Here is a 21,768-nt window from a genome sequence, read left to right as displayed (position 1 = left end):
TATTGTGTCATGTGCACCATCTCGTTGCTTGTCTCATGCCTACAACATCTTAAATGAAATAAAACAAACATCATAACATATGCACCGGATAGAAAATCGATTCGAACGCCTCCGATTTTACACACGTATCGAGCATTAAACGTGTTTTATTCTACGAATCGTTACATATCTATACAAACTCTCCAGGGATTAACTGCCGAGCAAATTAAAAGCAGACAAAAGCGCGCTGCGGTCAAAGGGGGCATTCTGGAATGATAAAAAAAAACAGTCGCATCAAATAACAAAGTGAATTACCTAATTCGCAGCCTCTGCGTTTCTAAATTACGAATACCTAACAAACGTAACAAATTATTTGCGTCTTTCTCTCCGCCTGATGACGACCGCTTGTGTTGCGATCGAAACGTCGTAGTTTTGTTTATTTTATTTGTATTAATTTGAACCTATCTACGTGACTTTACCGAAAGACCCAAAGAATATTACTTCCTGCAGCCACGAAAGCTTTAAGTCAAGATTTAACGTAAAAAATTAACTTAACAAAGAACACGCTAACAGGCATGGAACAATTGAACATTCCTCCCCCCCCCCCCACACCTTGCTAAGTTCAATGAGTTCCAATTATTCAGTCACAATTCGATTCAAGAAGCAATTTCCTTTGGTCTTGTTTTTTACCGTTTCGTAAGCGTTTTTTTTACTTATTCGTATTTACGCTTTCCAACTCGGGTTGAAAGCATGACTCCATTAGTTATATCCATTTGTTCATCCGTCTGTAACATGGGATCACTGTCATGTAAATCATCCAACATGAATTAAAATTGTATTTTAATGTTGTGATGCATCCAGGGACTTGTACTAGAAAAAAACCAGGGTACACTGATCAGAGGGCTATAATGGATCATTAAAAACTACCTTAGGACAAAAGCTGATTGCAAAACATCACAGAAGACACGTGTGCTGCATGAGCTTCCTTCTTCTGTCTCATTTATATAGTCTCAAAGCTCCGTGAGTGACAACACCGATTTGCCAATTGAATGTTTTTCCTTTGATGTCCACAACTCATTGTTCATGCGAAGAGTCAATGCTACACAATTTATGGGCATTGCATGTTGCTACATTTACAACAGTGGAGCCAAATGAATAAAGATAGAAAAAATAAGAAATACTGGTGGTAAAAACGAGAAAATAAATACCTTCTTAAATTGAATCGCGACCACAAATTGTGATCATTTATCACATCGCTGAGCGGGGGCAAAGGGGAGGGGCGCAGTGAATCATTAAGTAACTAATGGGGTCAGCAAACCACGGAACACCATGACATCGCTTATGTCATCCAACGCATCTTTAAGACCAGCATCTTATAAACGTTTCACGCTGGATTGGAAAGCAGTAAAAAATAACACTTTCTTTTTCTTAAAAAAAATCACTAACTTTGTTTTGGAACTTACAGTAAACACTTAAATTCAGTTAAAACTGTCTGTAAATTAACGCTTGGTTGGCGACCATTCCGTTCTTTTAAAGCCCCAAAATGCGGAAAACCTTGAGCTACCATAACAATCTGACATTCGTATAGTATTTTATATTTTACCAAGTCAGGCTCACTGAGCAATATAGCTCTTTTCAGAAGTGACCTGGCTACAAATGATCGCTCAACGAAGTGGAAAATTTATATCAGCCAAATACTCTACAACGCATGTTGTTTCCAAATGTGGAAGAAAAAAACGGAAGAGCCAAAGAACCATGGGGAGAACATGCAAACTCCTAATATGCAGCAGGCGTCGGGATCGAACCCACGACCTCCTCCATACCAGGCAAGGTAGTTAACATCTCGCCACCGCATCGCCCCACTCATCATGGCTGACCCCGGAGTAAGCTTTCGTGATCTCGTCCCAGCGTAACGTGGCATATCTCCGAAGAAGGAGAAATCCAAAACGGTCAGACGTCAATGTCCCGCACCTCCCCAAAACCCTTCGCTTTTTCTCGTCAAACGGCGGCATCAGCCGACTCTTCCTTGTCCTCCTCATCCACGGGGTACATGTGCCATGTAACACGCTCTTCGTAAAACTTGATCACCACCTGAAGAAAAAAATCAGCGATAATTAGTCTGTTGCTTGGGTTTTGTCATATATCTTGAAATGTTTAGACTGGGTGGTTCTGTGGTTAAGTGTCGGTTTATAGGGGTGCAATAATTTGCCCTCTGTTATTTTGGTTTACTGAGAACCTGAATTTGAAGCCAAAAAGTAATCTGGGTGTCCCTCTGTATGTCTTTTCTAACTTTGCTGCACTCCATCGCTCTCCCTCGCCATGTGTTCGTGGTTAATGTTGTTTATGATTTAATTTAAAATTCAGCTTCCATATTTTTTTTTACTGTTTCTGAGCCAAATACGAATGCAAAAATATATATCCGGTATTCAGCCAAATTGGGAAGCGAGGGGACCAATCCGTGCAACCCTAACCTATTTCACAATCAGGTTTTGGAGTCAATCTAGTTTCAGATCAACTCAAGCCATCATCATCATACTCCATTCATCAGTCAATACAACAATTACCACTTTGTGAGGGCTCTACATTAATACCAGTTTCCTCCAGATAAAAACTATAAACTAAATTAGTTTTTTATTCTACCAGGTAAGGCCCACTGAGCTATATAATTTTTTTCAGATGCAAACTGGTCACAAATGGTAGCCCAAATTAAGTGGTTTACCACGTGGAAATTAATACCAGCCAAATACTCTGGGTGGAGATTGACAAGTGTCTGGGTCGAGATCGAAGCGACGACCTCCTGTATACCAGGCGAGGTAGTTCACATCTCTCCACTGCGGCACCCAGATGGACTGGTAAAGGCTTCATATTGTACTACGAATAATAACAAATAAGCTTTCATTCAGGAGCACTGATCGTGGCTCATGATGAATAAATAAACGTGTGCTCAAATAGACATTACACTGTTCGCCTGGCCCCTGCTATGCAAGTTTACAAATACCACGAGTGACCGCCCATGGAAAGGACAACGCCACATGCCTGGCAACAGGCGTCCGTCCGCACGTGTATTCTGTACACACGCGTCTGTCCTCACGTGTATTCTGTACACATGCGTCTGTCCGCACGTGTATTCTGTACACACGCGTCCGTCCGCACGTGTATTCTCACCTGAGGACATTTCACGTTAGCTTCTTTTGCCGGCACCAAATCAGTCTCTTCCAAACCCTTCCTGTAAACAGGAACAAAAAAGCAACAAGTGTAAAGAAATGCCACTAAAACTTTTTTGCTAGATTTTGATTTACTTGTTTGATAGTTCCATGCCGCTGTTTAAACAATAATTACGTGCTTTCCCTATGTATGCAGGAAATAGTCACAGATGACAGATGCCAATTTAAGATGATTTTAAACCTAATAATTCAAATGTATAATGCGCATTCCATCTTTGGTTCTTTCGGTACCAAAGAGTATTAATTCCTGCAGTCACGAAAGCTTCAAATCAAGATTGAACCACATCTACGGGGAGGATTTCCACACAACTCAGACATTACTTCAACCGAGAAGATGGATGCAAAATTGAGCAATTTTTGGAAGGATGTTGATCAACCAGGTGTAGTGTTAACTGTTGTGTTGGCCGACTCTCTGAGTTGCATTATATTTCTAAGTTTGCTAAGTTTCATATCTTTTTTTTCTTTTTTCTCTCTATCACCTTGTTCCCTTTGTAAATTTCATTAGCTGACGTTTGCTAGCCTTACATTTACTTGCAAATTCCATCCCAAGCCCCGCTCACTTACCCTTGGGTTGTACCCACCACAAACGTATATAACCTCTGGTTTCAGTAGCTCTCTCGCTACATTTCCTCCTGCCTCGGCAGTCCGCCTGCTGTATTGTTTCACCTGAAGACGATGGCTTGTGTTGCTATCGAAACGTCGTGATCTATTAGCTATTTTTCTATCTACGTGACTTTACCGAAAGAACCAAAGAGTACAAAGTCGTCTCTCTCACCACTTCATCAGAAACATGAGTTCTCCGCTGCAGTCCGTGGCTCCCACTATCCGCTCCGCCTCCAGTCCTCCCGCAAAGCCTCGGATCCTCTCATCCGCCTTAGAAACACACGCAGCCACGTGCGTGCGAAGACAAGCAAAAAATTAACCCGTAAAAACAAAGTTTTTCACTATAAATCCTTTATATGCGTGGCGGCTAGAGTCCTCTTGTCCTCTGGCTTGAGATGGCTGCCACCTATGGGTCAGATGATTGCCTGCCACCATTAAGCAATTGGTAATTAAATATAATTAATTTTTTCCTAAAAAGTAACATTTTTGAAAAAAGAATTTTCACGAAAATAAATTGTCACGCACAACGAGTCTGTGTGCAAAATGTCAGCTCGATTGGATCACGGGAAGTGGGTTAAAAAACGACCGAAAGATGTGCACGGTCGTAAGCGCGCAAGCAAGCAAGCAAGTGAACTTAATATAAAGGATTTAAAAAAGGAACGAGACTCGTAATTATTATGATCGTGATAATATTTTAGCCCGTTTCGTATTCGTGACATTCTCAAGGCGCAAGGCTATCACGAAGGCGCTATCTTCACAGATGAGTATAGTCTGCCAGTAGGTGGCCATGTTGCGATGTATGTATGTAGGACTTCTTTCGCGCCGTACATAGCCAACCATAATAATCGTAGGTGCTCTGTGGCTTTGCCCTAACAAGTTGGGAGAACACTGAGTAATAGTCCTCCCCTACCGCGAAACTACTGCAGACTATGGCTGTGAAACACAACACCATCGTGACAGCCCTGAGCATATAAGAACGCGAACACCAAACGTGCTAATTATTATGTGATGACAAGGAATTTGTTATTTTTTAATCTGGCAAATTTTTACTGTGATGCCTGCATAAGTGGCGTAATTTTTTCTGAACGACATCATATTTAACGTCAACTGAGAAATAGACGGAGCGTAGTATTTATGGCTAATCCCGCACCTCCGATTGGCAAGGTTGGCTATACGTACGATGCGAAACAAGTTCAACATACGTACATGATCATCACCAGCCCTCACCTTGTCATCCTTCTTCTTCTTGGCTCGTCCGTCCTCCGAGCCGTTGAAGGCCACCGCCGGCTTGCGTTTGTACGCCTCCACCCGCTCCTCGCTGCCTCCTGCTACTCCTCCTCCTCCAAAGCCGCCACCATCTCTCGGCTTGAGCTTCAGCGAATCCAGGTAGTGGTTGATGAGCTCCGGGCAGTCCAGGTGGTCCTCGGGTTCCCACGTATTATCGCCACTGCTTGCATTTAGCAAGGCACACATTACACTTAATACAGCTCAGTCCTAAAGCGGACTTAACGATCCATTCGTTCATTCATTCAATTATTCAAATCGATCCTGTACTCCCTATTATGTTGGGGAAAAAATTATCACCCGTGCCATAATATTCCAATTGTGAAATGGGCGGCATGTTTTCATGAGACGATGCCATTTCCATATGGAACTCCAGCGATGAGGAGTGCACTAATCAACGTCAGAGAAAAGCACCAAGATGACTTATAAAGTGTCTATCTCTACATCTCCCTTTGTCTCTATCTCTCAATATCTCTTCATTTCACTATGTCTTCCTGCGTCTCCCCGTTTGTCTCTTCCATCGCATTCCATCCTTGTCCGTCTCTCTCCCCGTCTCCATCTCCCTCTGTTTCGTTATTTCCCCTTGTCCCACTGTCTCATGTTGTTTCCATGCCCTGTTACTCCCTCTGCCATCCTATAATTTTCTAGTCTCCTTCTTTCACCCTCTCCCACCTCTGTGTCACTCACTATGTCTGTCTCACTCCAACTCTTACTCTCCATCACTATATGCTCAGGGTAGGTGGTGTTGTTGATGTTGCTGCCATCATACCATTCCTCTCCTGCAATCATGCCCTCTTCCCTTCCCACCCTCCACCATGGTAGTCAGGTGACTACGACAGACCACGTTGCTCAAAATCGAACATTATTCAACTTCCATTTGACTGAATACGAAATTTATAAAAATACAGCATTCGACTGAATTTCGTAAATGAAGTAATATTATGTGCTCCACAAATTCAAACCCAGGGTATGAGCAGTGCAGGTTCAAGTGTGTTGAAGTTTAGTCATATAAACTAGGTCAGAGACTCAAGGGACAAAGATAGTCTCATTTGCATGAGTGACCTGTAAGTGCTGGGTCACTCTCACACCTCCGATTAGCACGGATGGCTACATACGGTGCGAAAGAAGTTCGTGGGAGGGGAGGTATCAATATTAAATGATGATGATGACGACGCTGTTATTATGCCCACTACAACACAACCTAGTCACACAATAAAAAACTACGATGGTATGCTTACTGTGAGAAGCCCTTCCACTTGAGCAGGTATTCAACTTTGCCCTTGACCACTCGCCGGTCAAGCACCTTCTCCACCACGTACTCCTCCACCAGACCCCCTGCGCCCCCTCCGCCTCCCGCGGCTCCCTCCCCGTAGAACTTCACGTTCTGCTTGCTCTTCCCCATCTTCTCACCGGGACACAGCAGCGGAGAACAAGGAGGGGGAAAATCATGCAAACGAAAGGGATTCTCTTCTTGGTTCTTTCGGTAAAGTCACGTAGAAGGGAAATAATAAAATAAAATAATATAATAATTATTTTTTCTTATTATTTCCCTTCTACGTGACTTTACCGAAAGAACCAAGAAGATGAATCCCTGCAGTCACGAAAGCTTTAAATCGAAAGGGATTATGTAATGGTCTCCAACACGTGTTTCTCCTTATAAAGTATGTGTATATGTACAGAGCCGTTTTGTCTCTCCACTGCTGGATGAGGACCTCCCCACACCTTGCAGGCTACGAGGGATATCTGACCACCACTGTCCGAACTAAGGTAGGGAGCACACATGTATGGCGAGATATTATCTCCCTCGGCTGGTATGCAGGAGGTCGTGGGTACGATGCCAACCCTGATGCCTGCATATTTGGAGTTTGCGTGTTTCTCTCTCTCCACGTGGTTGCAAGGATTTTTCTCCAGGTCGTCTGGTTTTACCCTCCACATTTAGAATCAACATGAGTTGAAAGTATTTAGCTGCTCTAAATGTCCATATAAGTCACTTCCTTGAGCTATCATTTGTGGTCAGGTCGCTGCTGAAAAAAAGCTCTATAGCTCAGTGGGTCTTACCTGGTAAAAGAAAAATAGTTTATAGCTTGATATAGCATAGGGGTACAAAACAATGGAATTTTAAGAGTAAATCGTTTAGTTCTGTACTGCCCTCTACTTTCCTATGACCTGTTTGTGTGCATGGTGGTCGCCCATCCAAGCACTATCCAGGCTCAATCCTGCTCAGGATCGGAGATCTGACAAGACCACGTGTATTCCAAGTGATTTGGTCAGAGACAGAAGGATAAATAAAGCCCACTGTCCAAAAAAGCCTCACCTGACTCTCAAGACTGTTAAGGAGGGTCCTGCCACTTAGCGACATTAAGCCAAGGAGTGTTGAAACCAGAGCACCCAGGATAATACAACCCCACACATATGAGTGGCTAACACCCAAAACCCCACGCAGATGGATTTAAGAATAACATTTGCTCTATTGCCATCTCCTGGCCAGCAACTTCAGAGCTTTGAAAAAATAAAAGTAGTCTCACTGTTCGGGTGACGGCGTACCCGGGGGAAGAAAGAAAACAATTCAAACCCCAAGCATACGAGTGGGTAAAACTCAAAACTCCACGCAGATGGATTCAAGGATAACATTTTCTCTATTGCCATCTCGTGGCCAGAAACTTTAGAGCTTTGAAAAAACTAAACAAGTACAGTGAGGGAAAAAAGTATTTGATCCCCTGCTGATTTTGTACATTTGCCTACTGACAAAGAAATGATCAGTCTATAATTTTAATGGTAGGTTTATTTGAACAGTGAGAGACAGAATAACAACAAAATCCAGAAAAACGCATGTCAAAAATGTTATAAATTGATTTGCAATTTAATGAGGGAAATAAGTATTTGACCCCTCTGCAAAACATGACTTAGTACTTGGTGGCAAAACTCTTGTTGGCAATCACAGAGGTCAGACGTTTCTTGTAGTTGGCCACCAGGTTTGCACACATCTCAGGAGGGATTTTGTCCCACTCCTCTTTGCAGGTCTTCTCCAAGTCATTAAGGTTTCGAAGCTGACATTTGGCAACTCGAACCTTCAGCTCCCTCCACAGATTTTCTATGGGATTAAGGTCTGGAGACTGGCTAGGCCACTCCAGAACCTTAATGTGCTTCTTCTTGAGCCACTCCTTTATTGCCTTGGCCGTGTGTTTTGGGTCATTGTCATGCTGGAATACCCATCCACGACCCATTTTCAATGTCCTGGCTGAGGGAAGGAGGTTCTCACCCAAGATTTGACGGTACATGGCCCCGTCCATCATCCCTTTGATGCGGTGAAGTTGTCCTGTCCCCTTAGCAGAAAAACAGCCCCAAAGCATAATGTTTCCACCTCCATGTTTGACGGTGGGGATGGTGTTCTTGGGCTCATAGGCAGCATTCCTCCTCCTCCAAACACGGCGAGTTGAGTTGATGCCAAAGAGCTCAATTTTAGTCTCATCTGACCACAACATTTTCACCCAGTTGTACTCTGAATCATTCAGATGTTCATTGGCAAACTTCAGACGGGCATGTATATGTGCTTTCTTGAGCAGGGGGACCTTGCGGGCGCTGCAGGATTTCAGTCCTTCACGGCGTAGTGTGTTACCAACTGTTTTCTTGGTGACTATGGTCCCAGCTGCCTTGAGATCATTGACAATATCCTCCCGTGTAGTTCTGGGCTGATTCCTCACCGTTCTCATGATCATTGCAACTCCACGAGGTGAGATCTTGCATGGAGCCCCAGGCCGAGGGAGATTGACAGTTCTTTTGTGTTTCTTCCATTTGCGAATAATCGCACCAACTGTTGTCACCTTCTCACCAAGCTGCTTGGCGATGGTCTTGTAGCCCATTCCAGCCTTGTGTAGGTCTACAATCTTGTCCCTGACATTCTTGGAGAGCTCTTTGGTCTTGGCCATGGTGGAGAGTTTGGAATCTGATTGATTGATTGCTTCTGTGAACAGGTGTCTTTTATACAGGTAACAAGCTGAGATTAGGAGCACTCCCTTTAAGAGTGTGCTCCTAATCTCAGCTCGTTACCTGTATAAAAAAAACACCTGGGAGCCAGATATCTGTCTGATTGAGAGGGGGTCAAATACTTATTTCCCTCATTAAAATGCAAATCAATTTATAACATTTTTGACATGCGTTTTTCTGGATTTTGTTGTTGTTATTCTGTTTCTCACTGTTCAAATAAACCTACCATTAATATTATAGACTGATCATTTCTTTGTCAGTGGGCAAACGTACAAAATCAGCAGGGGATCAAATACTTTTTTCCCTCACTGTATATGTGCTTTCTTGAGCAGAGGGACCTTGCAGGCGCTGCAGGATTTCAGTCCTTCATGGCGTAGTGTGTTACCAACTGTTTTCTTGGTGACTATGGTCCCAGCTGCCTTGAGATCATTGACAAGATCCTCCCGTATAGTTCTAGGCTGATTCCTCACCGTTGTTATGATCATTGCAACTCCACGAGGTGAGATCTTGCATGGAGCCCCAGGCCGAGGGAGATTGGCAGTTCTTTTGTGTTTCTTCCATTTGCGAATAATCGCACCAACTGTTGTCACCTTTTCACCAAGCTGCTTGGCGATGGTCTTGTAGCCCATTCCATCCTTGTGTAGGTCTACAATCTTGTCCCTGACATCCTTGGAGAGCTCTTTAGTCTTGGCCATGGTGGAGAGTTTGGAATTTGATTGATTGATTGCTTCTGTGAACAGGTGTCTTTTATACAGATAACAAGCTGAAATTAGGTGCACTCCCTTTAAGAGTGTGCTCCTAATCTCAGCTTGTTACCTGTATAAAAGACACCTGGGAGCCAGAAATCTTTCTGATTGAGAGGGGGTCAAATACTTATTTCCCTCATTTAAATGCAAATCAATTTATAACATTTTTGACATGTGTTTTTCTGGATTTTGTTGTTGTTATTCTGTCTCTCACTGATCAAATAAACCTACCATTAAAATTATAGACTGATCATTTCTTTGTCAGTGGGAAAACGCACAAAATCAGCAGGGGATCAAATACTTTTTCCCCTCACTGTAGTCTCACTGTTTGGGAGACGGCACGCTGCGATTGACTCTGCGGCTCAGTGTCGTGGCCCAGCGCCACGGAAGGAGCCCAGTCCGGATGCGTGAAGTCGAACAGAGTCGACGGCTTGCCTGCAACGAGGAACAAAACAAGAAGACAACAACAACAAGCAACACCGTGAGACATCGCGTGTGCGGAATCGTTCTGGGATGCTCTCCCAGCATCCATTTGCAACTCGAAATGATGATGGTCCATAATATAGGTTTTTTTTGGGGTTAGATCGCGTACTTATAAATGTGTCGTTAAACCTGCCACGACCGGAGACACAGCTAATTAGTAAGGTTTGTCAAGTCAACAGAACATGCCAATTCGTTACTAGTACAGCACACCGGTGTGCTGGAGAGGAAAGCCACAAGATTTATAATCTGAGTACGACGTTTCGCCAGCAATTACAACTAGCATCATCAGGCGGACAGCCAGATGATGCTCGCGAAAGCCTGCGTGTTAAACTGATGATGGTGATAATGAAAATAAAAATGCGTTAACTCTCCCAGTGCCTCCTCGTGCCTCAATTTCCCTCAGCCACCTCAGACTCCTTCCAACTGCATCCCCACCAACTTTCCTCGCTCTACCCACTACTGTACGTACGGTGTGTTGAACTTTTTTCGCACCGTACGCAGCCAACCGTGGCTAATCGGATGTGCGGCGGCGAGGGAAGGACAACAAACTGAACCCAAAAAGCAGTCCTAAACAAACATAGTTTCCAATACTCTTTGGGTCTTTCGGTAAAGTCACGTACATGGAAAAAATAATACAAAATCACGACCTTTCGATCGCAACACAAGCAATCGTCTTCAGGTGAAAAGAATACAGCCGGCGGATTGCACAGCAAAATACAGCAAGCGCACTGCTGTATTTGTATTCCTTTTCTATCTACGTGACTTTACCGAAAGACCCAAAGAGTATGCATTGCTGCAGTCACGAAAGCTTCAAAGTCATAGTTTTCAATCCAGACGATTTAAAAGTGCCATAGCTTCAGCGCCTTCCTACCACAACCATGGCAACGTACAGCTCTTAAGTGATGACATTGACCCACGAAGACCTCCTCCCTACGCCTTGAGGTCTATCTCGTTGTTTTGACCATACTTCACCACACTAGCCGTGGACAAACCCACGTTTCGTCTTCTCTCCCCGTGCCTTGTGCACGGATCTCACACCAGGGGTTCGTAATGGCGCAGTGCGCTAACCGCTGCGCCACCAATCCTCACCTCACCCCCCACCACACACACACTAATTAATAGTAAATTGCATTAATGACACGCTACGTGACTGATTTGTTTAGTTTTTTTGGTTTGTTTCGCTCGACAGCATAGCCCAATTGCCTTGCAACACAACTCCTGGGTTCGTTTGTGCAGTGCCCAGTTCCGTACAGCACACACACGAGACACACGCCGTGTTTATCACGCGCGTGCAGCTTAAACTTACGTCGTTGACATCTTGACGTAAACTATAACAAAGTGCGACTTTGTTTAGTTTTAACGAAGACACGCGGAGCTTACCCGCGCGAGGCCTCGGGATATTCGTGCGGACTGTACAGAGGGCGATTGACCGCCTACGCACGATTCCACGGTATCGATTCCTCACACGAAACGATTCCTTAAATATAAACGTCTCTTGAAGTTTTTATTTATTATCTCAACGTGTTCGTTCCTCCGCGGTCGCCAACGTCTCAACGCGAGCACACGATAAGCGTGAATGTTAAATGGGCATATTTAAAAAAATATATAGAGAAACACACGATTCGATCCGTGGATCGAGCACGGTGGATTCAACGTGGATCGATCCATCCCTATACAGTGTAGCAATGATCTCGCCGATGGGACCGTGTCCAGAGATCTTCCCGAGCTCCTCACGCGACTTTAAGAATCAATTTAAACTCTCACGACCATCAAAACATCGCCTATTATACACACAAACACACAGACTGTGGGGGGCAAGTGCTGTTGTTAGAGAGTAAAAGCCACCTTATGAAGGCCACATACTGTGGCACACGAGAGGGTGGGTGAACAGTCACGCAGGGCCGCCTTTGTCTCCCCGGTACTCTATTAAATGCCGAGTAGACCTAGGGGAGGGCCATGACCGGCACTGGTGTTGGCCGTGAGCGGGAAGTCGGGTTCGCAGCGCGCTGACCGCGACGCCACCCGACACAGCCCGGCACACAAAGACCGCGCTGCGTTTGCGGCCTACGGCGGGCCACACACAACTTCACACACCACATCACACACCACATCACACACACTAACACACACCACATCACACACCACATCACACACACTAACACACACCACATCACACACACTAACACACACCACATCACACACACTAACACACATCACACACACTAACACACATCACACACACCACACACACTAACACACATCACATCACACACACTAACACACACGCACACATCACACACACGCACACATCACACACGCACACATCACACACATCACACACACATCACACACGCACACATCACACACACATCACATACACATCACACACGCACACATCACACGCACATCACACGCACACATCACACACACACATCACACACACACGCACACATCACATCACATACACATCACACACGCACACATCACACGCACATCACACACGCACACATCACACACACATCACACACACATCACACTAACACACACACGCACACATCACACACACTAACACACACTAACACACATCACACACACTAACATACACACACACGCACACATCACACACACGCACGCACATCACACACATACATCACAAAACATTACACACACATCACACACATACATCACAAAACATCACACAACATCACACACCACATCACACACACATCACATACACAATATCACACACGTGCTCAATCACTCGCACACTCCACCCATCACCCACCCTGCTGCGCAGTCGCCATTCTCCACGGCGCGTGTGCCAGGCTAGGTGCACAAAGCGGGCCACGCCGTACAGTACACGCACACCACCTCGCACTGATCCGCTCCGTGAGCCTTCGACGTGACAAGCACTGTACACCCGGCCGCCTTTGTCTCCTCACTGTATATCACACCGCGCTGCATTCGCGGGTGTGCGACTTCATCGTAGCACCACTGCACGGCTCCTGTGGTGCCAGGCTAGGTGCACGAACCCCCACACACACTGACTCACCGTGTATGATGTGTGCGCTACAGACACGTGTTGTACCAGGCTAGGTACACACACACCACACACACACCCCACACTGACTCACCGTGTATGAAGTGTGCACTACACACACGCGTGTGCGCCTTGATGTCGTCCTCCCCCAGGTCGTCCCTGCTACACACACGTGTCGTGGTGCCAGGCTAGGTGCACACACCACACACTGACTCACCGTGTATGAAGTGTGCGCTACACACACGTGTGTGCGCCTTCACGTCGTCCTCCCCCAGGTCGTCCCTGCTACACACACGTGTTGTGGTGCCAGGCTAGGTACACACACGTGTTGTACCAGGCTAGGTGCACACACTCACTCACCGTGTATGAAGTGTGCACTACAGACACGCGTGTGCGCCTTCACGTCGCCCTCCCCCAGGTCGTCCCTGCTACACACACGTGTTGTGGTGCCAGGCTAGGTACACACACTCACTCACCGTGTATGAAGTGTGCACTACAGACACGCGTGTGCGCCTTCACGTCGTCCTCCCCCAGGTCGTCCCTGCTACACACACGTGTTGTGGTGCCAGGCTAGGTACACACACTCACTCACCGTGTATGAAGTGTGCACTACAGACACGCGTGTGCGCCTTCACGTCGTCCTCCCCCAGGTCGTCCCTGCTACACACACGTGTTGTGGTGCCAGGCTAGGTACACACACTCACTCACCGTGTATGAAGTGTGCACTACAGACACGCGTGTGCGCCTTCACGTCGTCCTCCCCCAGGTCGTCCCTGCTACACACACGTGTTGTGGTGCCAGGCTAGGTACACACACTCACTCACCGTGTATGAAGTGTGCACTACAGACACGCGTGTGCGCCTTCACGTCGTCCTCCCCCAGGTCGTCCCTGCTACACACACGTGTTGTGGTGCCAGGCTAGGTACACACACTCACTCACCGTGTATGAAGTGTGCACTACAGACACGCGTGTGCGCCTTCACGTCGTCCTCCCCCAGGTCGTCCCTGCGGATGCGGCTGAGCCACAGCGCGCGCCGCTGCTGCGACAGGAGGCGCGTCTTGTCGCAGTGGTGCTGGATCACGGCGGGGATGTTGAAGAAGGAGACGCTGCGGTCACGGCCCGTCCTGTTGCTGCAGCCCACCATGGCGCAGATCACCATCGTAGACTACTGATAGATGATGATGATGGTGGTGGAGTTGTTGGGACTTGTTTCGCGCCGTACGGTGGTGGTGGTGTTGTTGGCGTGCTGGGTGCAGGCTGCGCTCTGCGCTATCGACCGCGGTGATGATGATTGGTGGTGGTGGTGGTTGTTGCACTCTGTGGAGCTTCTCTCTCTCTCCACTGCTGCCCTACTTTCTCTACCAGCCTCGTTTGTGACTGCTCTGTGGTGAACGTGGGTGGTGGTGGTGGTGGTTGTAGTTGGTGGTGTGTGATGTAGTGGCGTATGGTGGTGGTGGTGTGTGATGTAGTGTTGTGATGGTAGTGGTGGTGGTGGTGGTGTTGTGTGATGGTGGTTGTGGTGGTCTTTGTGTGATGGTAGTGGTGTGTGATGGTTGTGTTGCTGATGTAGTGTTGTGTGATGTAGTTGTGTGATGGTGGTTGTGGTAGTGGTGTGTGATGGTGGCGGTGTATGGACTGTACTGTAGTTGCTTTCTGGCTCTTTAACAAAGTTGCAAAGACGCCGACGGTACTCGCCCGGGTTCTTGGTTCGCCTACCCCCCTTCCTCCTTCTTCTCTCGCCACTCGGCGAACACGAGGCAACAACAACAACAGCACCACAACCACCACCAGCACCACCACGGCCGCCTGCAACGTTCGTGCCGTAGAAGAATCAACTCCGGCTTAGCTCGCACCGAGCGATGTTACGGCTCTAGTTGTTGTTGTTGTGGGTAGTTGTTGCTGTTGCTGCACGTCGGTGTGTGTATCGTGATGTGGGCGAAGCGATTCGCGTCGGGAGCTGCCGGAGCCGCTGCGGTTTGAGTCTCCAACCACCACCCGCTGCGGTGGGCGAGTTGGACGCAAAGATGGCGCCGGCCTTGAGTGTGTGTGTGTCACTGTGTGTGTGTCAGTGTGTGTGTGTCTGTGTGTGTGTCTGTGTGTGTCACTGTGTGTCTTGTGTGTGTGTGTCTGTGTGTGTCACTGTGTGTCACTGTGTGTGTGTCACTGTGTGTATCAGTGTGCGTGTGTCACTATGTGCGTGTGTCACTGTGTGTGTGTCACTGTGTGTGTGTGTCACTGTGTGTGTCACTCTGTGTATGTCACTGTGTGTGTGTCACTGTGTGTGTGTCATTGTGTGTGTCAGTGTGTGTGTCACTGTGTGTCATTGTGTGTGTCAGTGTGTGTGTCACTGTGTGTGTGTGTCACTGTGTGTGTGTCACTGTGTGTGTGTGTCACTGTGTGTCATTGTGTGTGTGTCACTGTGTGTGGCATTGTGTGTGTGTCACTGTGTGTGTCACTATGTGTGTGTCACTGCGTGTGTCTCTGTGTGCATAAGGGGAGCGGTGGTGTAGCGGTTAGCGCACTGCGCTATGAACCCTGCGACCCGGGTTCGATTCCCGCCCACGGCCACCACCGTTGACGATTATCTGAACCGGTCCTGGGCCTCCCCTAGGTCGACTCAGCCTCAAATGAGTACCCGGTGCGGTGTGTAAACATCGCCACTGGGGAGACAAAGGCGGTCGGGCGTGGTGCTGGCCACCCACCCCCTCGTGAACCGTTCCGGCCTTCATAGGTGCTATTTGCTAATAGCACTTGCCCCTACAGTATGTTAAGGCTATACGGGGGTTTTTCTCTGTGTGCATATGTGTGTCACGGTGTGTGTGTCAGTGTGCGTGTGTGTGTTGTCTCCACCACAATGCTGAGGGAGTATGCTGACGTCATGTCTGCACACACTCACATACACACTCTTGACACACACTCACATACACTCTCACATACACTGACACACTCACTCTCACACATGCACACTCACATACACATGCACACTCACATCCACACACACTCTGACACACATACAATCACATACACACACACACTCTTACACACATACACACACTCTGACTCACACTCTGACTCATACACAACAAAGGTGTGTGTGTGAGTGGAGAGCGGTGGTATAGCGGTTAGCGCGCTGCTCTACGAACCCGGCAACCCGAGTTCAATTCCTTCTCACGGCCAACAACCGATGATGATTATCTGAGCCGGTCCTGGGTCTCCCCTAGGTCGACTCAGCCTCAAATGAGTACCTGGTGCTTGTGTGTAAACATCGCCACTGGGGAGACAAAGGCGGTAGTGTGTGGTGCTGCTCAACCACCCCCTCCGTGTGCTTTTTCGGCATTAATAGGTGCTCGTCAACAGCACTTGTGCCAAAAGTCTATCATTTGATGGATGTCAGTGTCGGTAGCTGATGACATGTCTGCACACAAAGCTTAACAACTTAAATAGGAATATTAAGTCAAATACAGTCATTATCACGGCATGTGTTTCTCTGGGAGCCCGCTGTGTGTGCTTCATGCCATCCCTGAGAACACAGAGCTTCGTGAGCACTGCTCTGCATGTCTGCATCAGCTGATGGTCAGGACGCGTCCTGTAACCAATGATATAATATGCACAATCGTGTTCATATTGTGTATGGTGTGTGTGCTTCTGTACAAATGCTCGGAGTCAATGTATTAACGTAATCTCTGGGGTATAACATTTTTTGTGTGCATGCATAAGCAATTGATAAAATATATGCCAAAAAAGTATGAATATTGTTGGTTTTTTTGTTCATTTGTTGATAAAAACGTGTCCATGACCTCATGTCTGGGCACACAAAGGTATGTTCATTGTAGTATGTTGTGTACATTGTAGTATGTTGTGTGCGTACATAAGCTCACGTTGGGATGTGTACTTTAAATAATGGACAAAATGCAAGTCTGACTGCTAATGAGACAATGAGTGTTGAAACAGGTCCAGAGTTTTACTGGTAGGAACCTCCTGGTGACACCTGCCCACGGGATTATTGTGTCCGTCGTGCAGGGAGGGGCTGGGTGGGGAGGGAGGGGCTGGGTGAGTGGGGAGGGTGGGGGGTGGGGCTGGGTGGGGAGGGGCTGGTCACCACGTGGTGCCCTTATAAAACTCAACGTTTAACCTACTCACGCCGGCTTGTGCCCGCCCTCACAGTCGGGCATATTCGCGGAATACACCACGCTGCCGTTGACCCTGGCCATTGACTGAGCAACCCAACGTTCCTACCAGCTCCCTCCGCAGGAATGTGTTCGCCTGTGGACATACTTGTGCTGCAATGATGTACTCCCAGAAGGCCGTGTGGCTGCTGGGGGAATGTATAAAATATTATTTCATTGTGTTTGCGTGGAGGGACAAAGGCGTATTGGATCCGCACAATCGTGGTACAGTATTGTAAACGGTGTGGTTGTGGTTAGTTTGTCTGATGCTGGGAGTCCACGCGTGGTGTCATGAGTCCCTTCTTGACCAACCCGCCGATGAAGTATGGTCGAACAAACACTGAATACTTTCTTACGCAGGCTGGGAAGCCTTCAACAGATCGAGCGCTATCACACAATCATGAATGTGCCATTCAAAGTTATTGTGTGTGTATTGACAAGTCATAACCCTAAGCTTTGTAATGTTGTGCCGGTTTGTTTCGCATCCTCTGTTTAGATCTACATACGTACATTAAATGATTCTCATAATTTAATTATTCTTATAATTTTATGTATAATATAATTGAATGTAAAGTATATACTTTGGTTGTGGGTTATTTGTTCTGGGTTCATGAGGTGACCCTCAACTCTAAATCGTATGACAACACGTGATCTGCTGAAGGGCCTTCCTATTCACGCTATTGGTCTTGGGGTTGTTTGACCATACTTCATCACGCTGGTCAATGCAGGTTGGTTAATAAGGGGCTCCATGACCAGTTAAGATGTCACTCGCCATGGCAGGGAATCGAACTCTGGTCGCTGGATTGATACTTCATACTTGGAGTAGGCCTCGGCAAGGTAAGGTAATTTATTTTTACCCGGTAAAAGGGTAAAGGTGTCGACCATGCCAAGGGGTAATGTAAAGGGTAGGGTAAAGGTAGCGTGGAAAAATGACCCGGTAGGGTAAAGGTAGCGCAAAGTATTACCCGGTAAATACCCTGTTTACCACTCGCTAAAAGCTCTGTGGCGCAGTCCGTGGCCTCCATTTTAAATTGAAATCATTGATGTCGGACCAGATGGAGACGGGCCACGTTCTTGAGGTAGAGGATGAGGTCGAGGATGCCAGCAATGGCATTTCCGGGGTGGCTGCGAACAGCAATCGAAAGAGGCAGCGGCATGCGTTCCCGTGAGAGCACACGCACGATTGGATGGAGGGTCCTGCAGCATCGCTACTCGGACGTGCTCGCGATCCCGCCGACGGCAGTCGCTGCCCATATGGATGAGGGGTCACTGTTCAGCACCGTGTTCAACAACGTCGGCAACTCCGTCGACGATGGCGATGAAGTCGATCGTTTTCTGAGCATGGGCATCACGACCACCAGTGCCTTCATTGACGTAATGCAGTGGTGGTCTCCCCGCAAAGAGATGCTCCCTGCCCACTACAAGATGGCCTGCGACTACTTGGGAGCGCCGGCGACATCAACTCCCTGCGAAGGCGCGAATAGCGAAGCCGGGCGGGAGTTCCACGTGCGTTCGCCAGTCGCTGTCGTCGACGCTCTTCATCCAGTCCATGTGCTTGCGCTCATGGTTCGCGGCCGGCTGCCTGAAGGTCCCGTCTAACTGGGCCGGAGTGGCGTTCGTCCGAGGACGACGGCAGGCAATAAGATCAGGTTGTTGATGAGATCGTCATCGACCAAGACGACTGGGACGAGGTTATGGAGGACAGTGTCGTCGACAGCCTCAATGCCCGATTCGAGAGTATTCTATACGATTAAAGCGCTCTACCTAGCATTTACCTGTTATAAACTTTTTTCATGTGTAGTACCCCGGTAATTAGCCTGTAATTGGGTAATTTGTATGGGGTAACGGTAAAAGGTAGGGTAAAGGTAGGCTCGTTGCTTTTAAACTTTTACCTTGCCACGGTCTAACTTGCAGTGCACACTCCACTGCCACACTGCTTTATTAAACAAATATACTTTAGGATAAGTCGATAAACCCATGAGAGGTTTTTGGGTTAGATCGCGTAAATATAAATGTGCCATTCAACCCACCACCACCCGACACAGCCAATTAGTAAAGTTTGTCACGAAAACAAAACGTGCCAATTCGTTACTAGTTCAGCACACCGGTGTGTTGGAGAATAAACCTACATCTACAATAACACGATCTAAAAAAAAAAACTAAATTCTGGATATTGGTCGCGAAAGCCTACGTGTTGAGTTGATGAATAATGGGAAAATCCCCAAGTGTTGCATTCAGCAACATGTAAATGACGTGTGATTAAATCAACTAAAATAAGGCTCTTTTATTTTCTTGGTTCTTTCGGTAAAGTCACGTAGAAGGAAAGTAATAAAATAATAAAAAATAAAACAATAAAATAATTCTCACGACGTTTCGGCTACAACGCAAGCAGCCGTCTTCAGGTGAAGAATGAGACACTGCCAAGCTAGGAGCTTATATATAAGCTCCTAGCTTGGCAGTGTTTAATTTTTTATTATTTTATTACTTCCCTTCTACGTGACTTTACCGAAAGAACCAAGAAGATGAATCCCTGCAGTCACGAAAGCTTTAAATCGAAATTTAAGGCTCTTTTAGTCAGCCCGAGTCTCAATACAGGTATCTCTAGATTTACGAACGTTCGGTTCATGAAATTTAGCGTGAGCGCAATTTACAAATCGTGGACACTTTTCGATGAACGAAATCAAATTCCCGCGTTCACGAAATGTCACCGCGCGCCACGAGATCATCAAACGAGAAGCACGCGTTTATTTCTAGATTTGAAGCTTTCGTGACTGCAAGGAATCATATTCTTAGGTTGTTTCGGTAAAGTCACGTAGAAGGGAAGTAATAAAAGAATATGAGAAGCACGCGGTGTGGCGGTGGGGGAGAAGGCCCGCGTCATCCATTCGCGATGGCGTCACTACCCAACCCCTGCCCAACCACGTGCCCAAGGGGCAGGACCTAAAGAGGAAGGGACCGGGTTTATGGAGGTTCAACTTCCCATGTGGAAGCTAAAATCGTTGAATCATCGGGGGTTCGTTTCTGAAAGGTGCGACGACGAATATTGGAGGCGAAGGCTGAAGCAACAGACGATGTTGCGAGCGACGTGTGGGTTGAGGCGACGCAAATCGGGTAGCGGTATTAATAAAACGACGACGTACTTGCAAAACGACGCTAACGGGAGAGACTTAAGAAATCAGGGTATTACTATACATGCAGCAGCCAGCATACTTGTAATGCTGTCGATGCGGCTACAAGCCATATCGTATTCTCAAATTGACTTAACGTGTAATCATGGCTTAGTGTGAGTAGTACTTTTTTATTTCTAACGTACTGTTTTGTTTCCAGTGTTGTCATCACACACGACAAAGTTTCCCTATAGCCTGGTGAAAGTGTTATATGGCGACAATCTGTTATGGCGGTATCGCACACAAGGGGTGATGTGGCCAGACCACACGTGCGTACATGCACATACACGGAAGTTACACTTATGGGTTTTATTTCCCATTTCATCGGAATTTCGAATTTCATGTGGGCTATTACAGATGTAAAGGTAAATAGTGATAACACAAAAACACTTTCAAAAGGTCAGATTCGACGTGAACATTTGCACAGTATCTTGGAAGTCACATAACTAGTGAGGTACAACACTCCTCTACACATCAACTCATGAACTTTGAAGACCTGAAGGTCTTTACACAATCAAACTCGACCATCTTCTTTACAATTTGTTTAAACACCCATAAATGCTAATTTTGGAATCAACAATTGGTGTACTAGTTGACTGCGGCTGACCTGGTCTGAGCGGTGAAGTTGTCGGGGGTGTTTTTTGGAAAAGATTTGGGAAATAGGATGGAGCTGAGGGAGTGGTGATGGAGACAGAAGATAAGTGCTGGAAAGGCGGCGAGGACCGCCGAGTGCCGTTTCCAACGTCACGGATGGTGGCACGTAGTGACAGCTTGCCCCTTCCCTTTTCGAGTGGAGCAGCGGCCTCTAGCCGGAGTCTGGCCCAGGGACAAAGCCAGCCATCGGACCGCCAAGCGGCCAGCCGCTGGCATCGTCGACAACAGAGTAACGTCGACCAACGCCCATGGCTGCCCTGGCATGGGAGTTGCCAGCCTGCGGTCTATATCACTGACAGCAGAGCAGCACCGGTCAATGCTCCCAGCTGCCCTGCTGAAGCCGCCAGCCACGTGTTTCGCCACGCCAGCCTGGGACCTACAGCATTGACAGTGGAGCAGCGCTGGAAAACATCCATGGCTGTGGAGTCGTCAGCCAT

At 47.1% G+C, this 21,768-nt stretch overlaps 1 protein-coding gene across 10 annotated transcripts; it reads right to left on the bottom strand.

Annotated features, from left to right (window-relative positions):
- Positions 1-130: 130 nt before the first annotated feature.
- Positions 131-15,476, bottom strand: LOC144729111 (chromobox protein homolog 1-like). 10 transcript variants are annotated; one of them, XM_078609060.1, is made up of 7 exons: positions 13,820-15,476; positions 9,545-10,255; positions 6,329-6,492; positions 5,034-5,256; positions 3,979-4,076; positions 3,145-3,205; positions 131-2,070 (listed from the first exon to the last, which is right to left on the bottom strand). In XM_078609060.1, exons 2-7 carry the CDS (start codon positions 9,767-9,769, stop codon positions 1,978-1,980), a joined length of 864 nt encoding a protein of 287 aa, XP_078465186.1. In that variant the 5' UTR covers positions 9,770-10,255; positions 13,820-15,476; the 3' UTR covers positions 131-1,977. The 10 variants fall into 10 exon arrangements, with proteins under 10 accessions (XP_078465186.1, XP_078465183.1, XP_078465184.1 ...); XM_078609057.1 differs by lacking the exon at positions 13,820-15,476 and adding an exon at positions 13,704-13,788; XM_078609058.1 differs by lacking the exon at positions 13,820-15,476 and adding an exon at positions 13,438-13,536.
- Between the last annotated feature and the right edge of the window lie 6,292 nt (positions 15,477-21,768).

This window comes from Lampetra planeri, chromosome 31, assembly GCF_965212315.1.
Source record: "Lampetra planeri chromosome 31, kcLamPlan1.2.h2, whole genome shotgun sequence".
Taxonomy (NCBI): Eukaryota; Metazoa; Chordata; class Hyperoartia; order Petromyzontiformes; family Petromyzontidae; genus Lampetra; species Lampetra planeri.
Note: the sequence above shows the minus strand (reverse complement) of the source record. Positions and strands in the feature narration are given on the sequence as shown.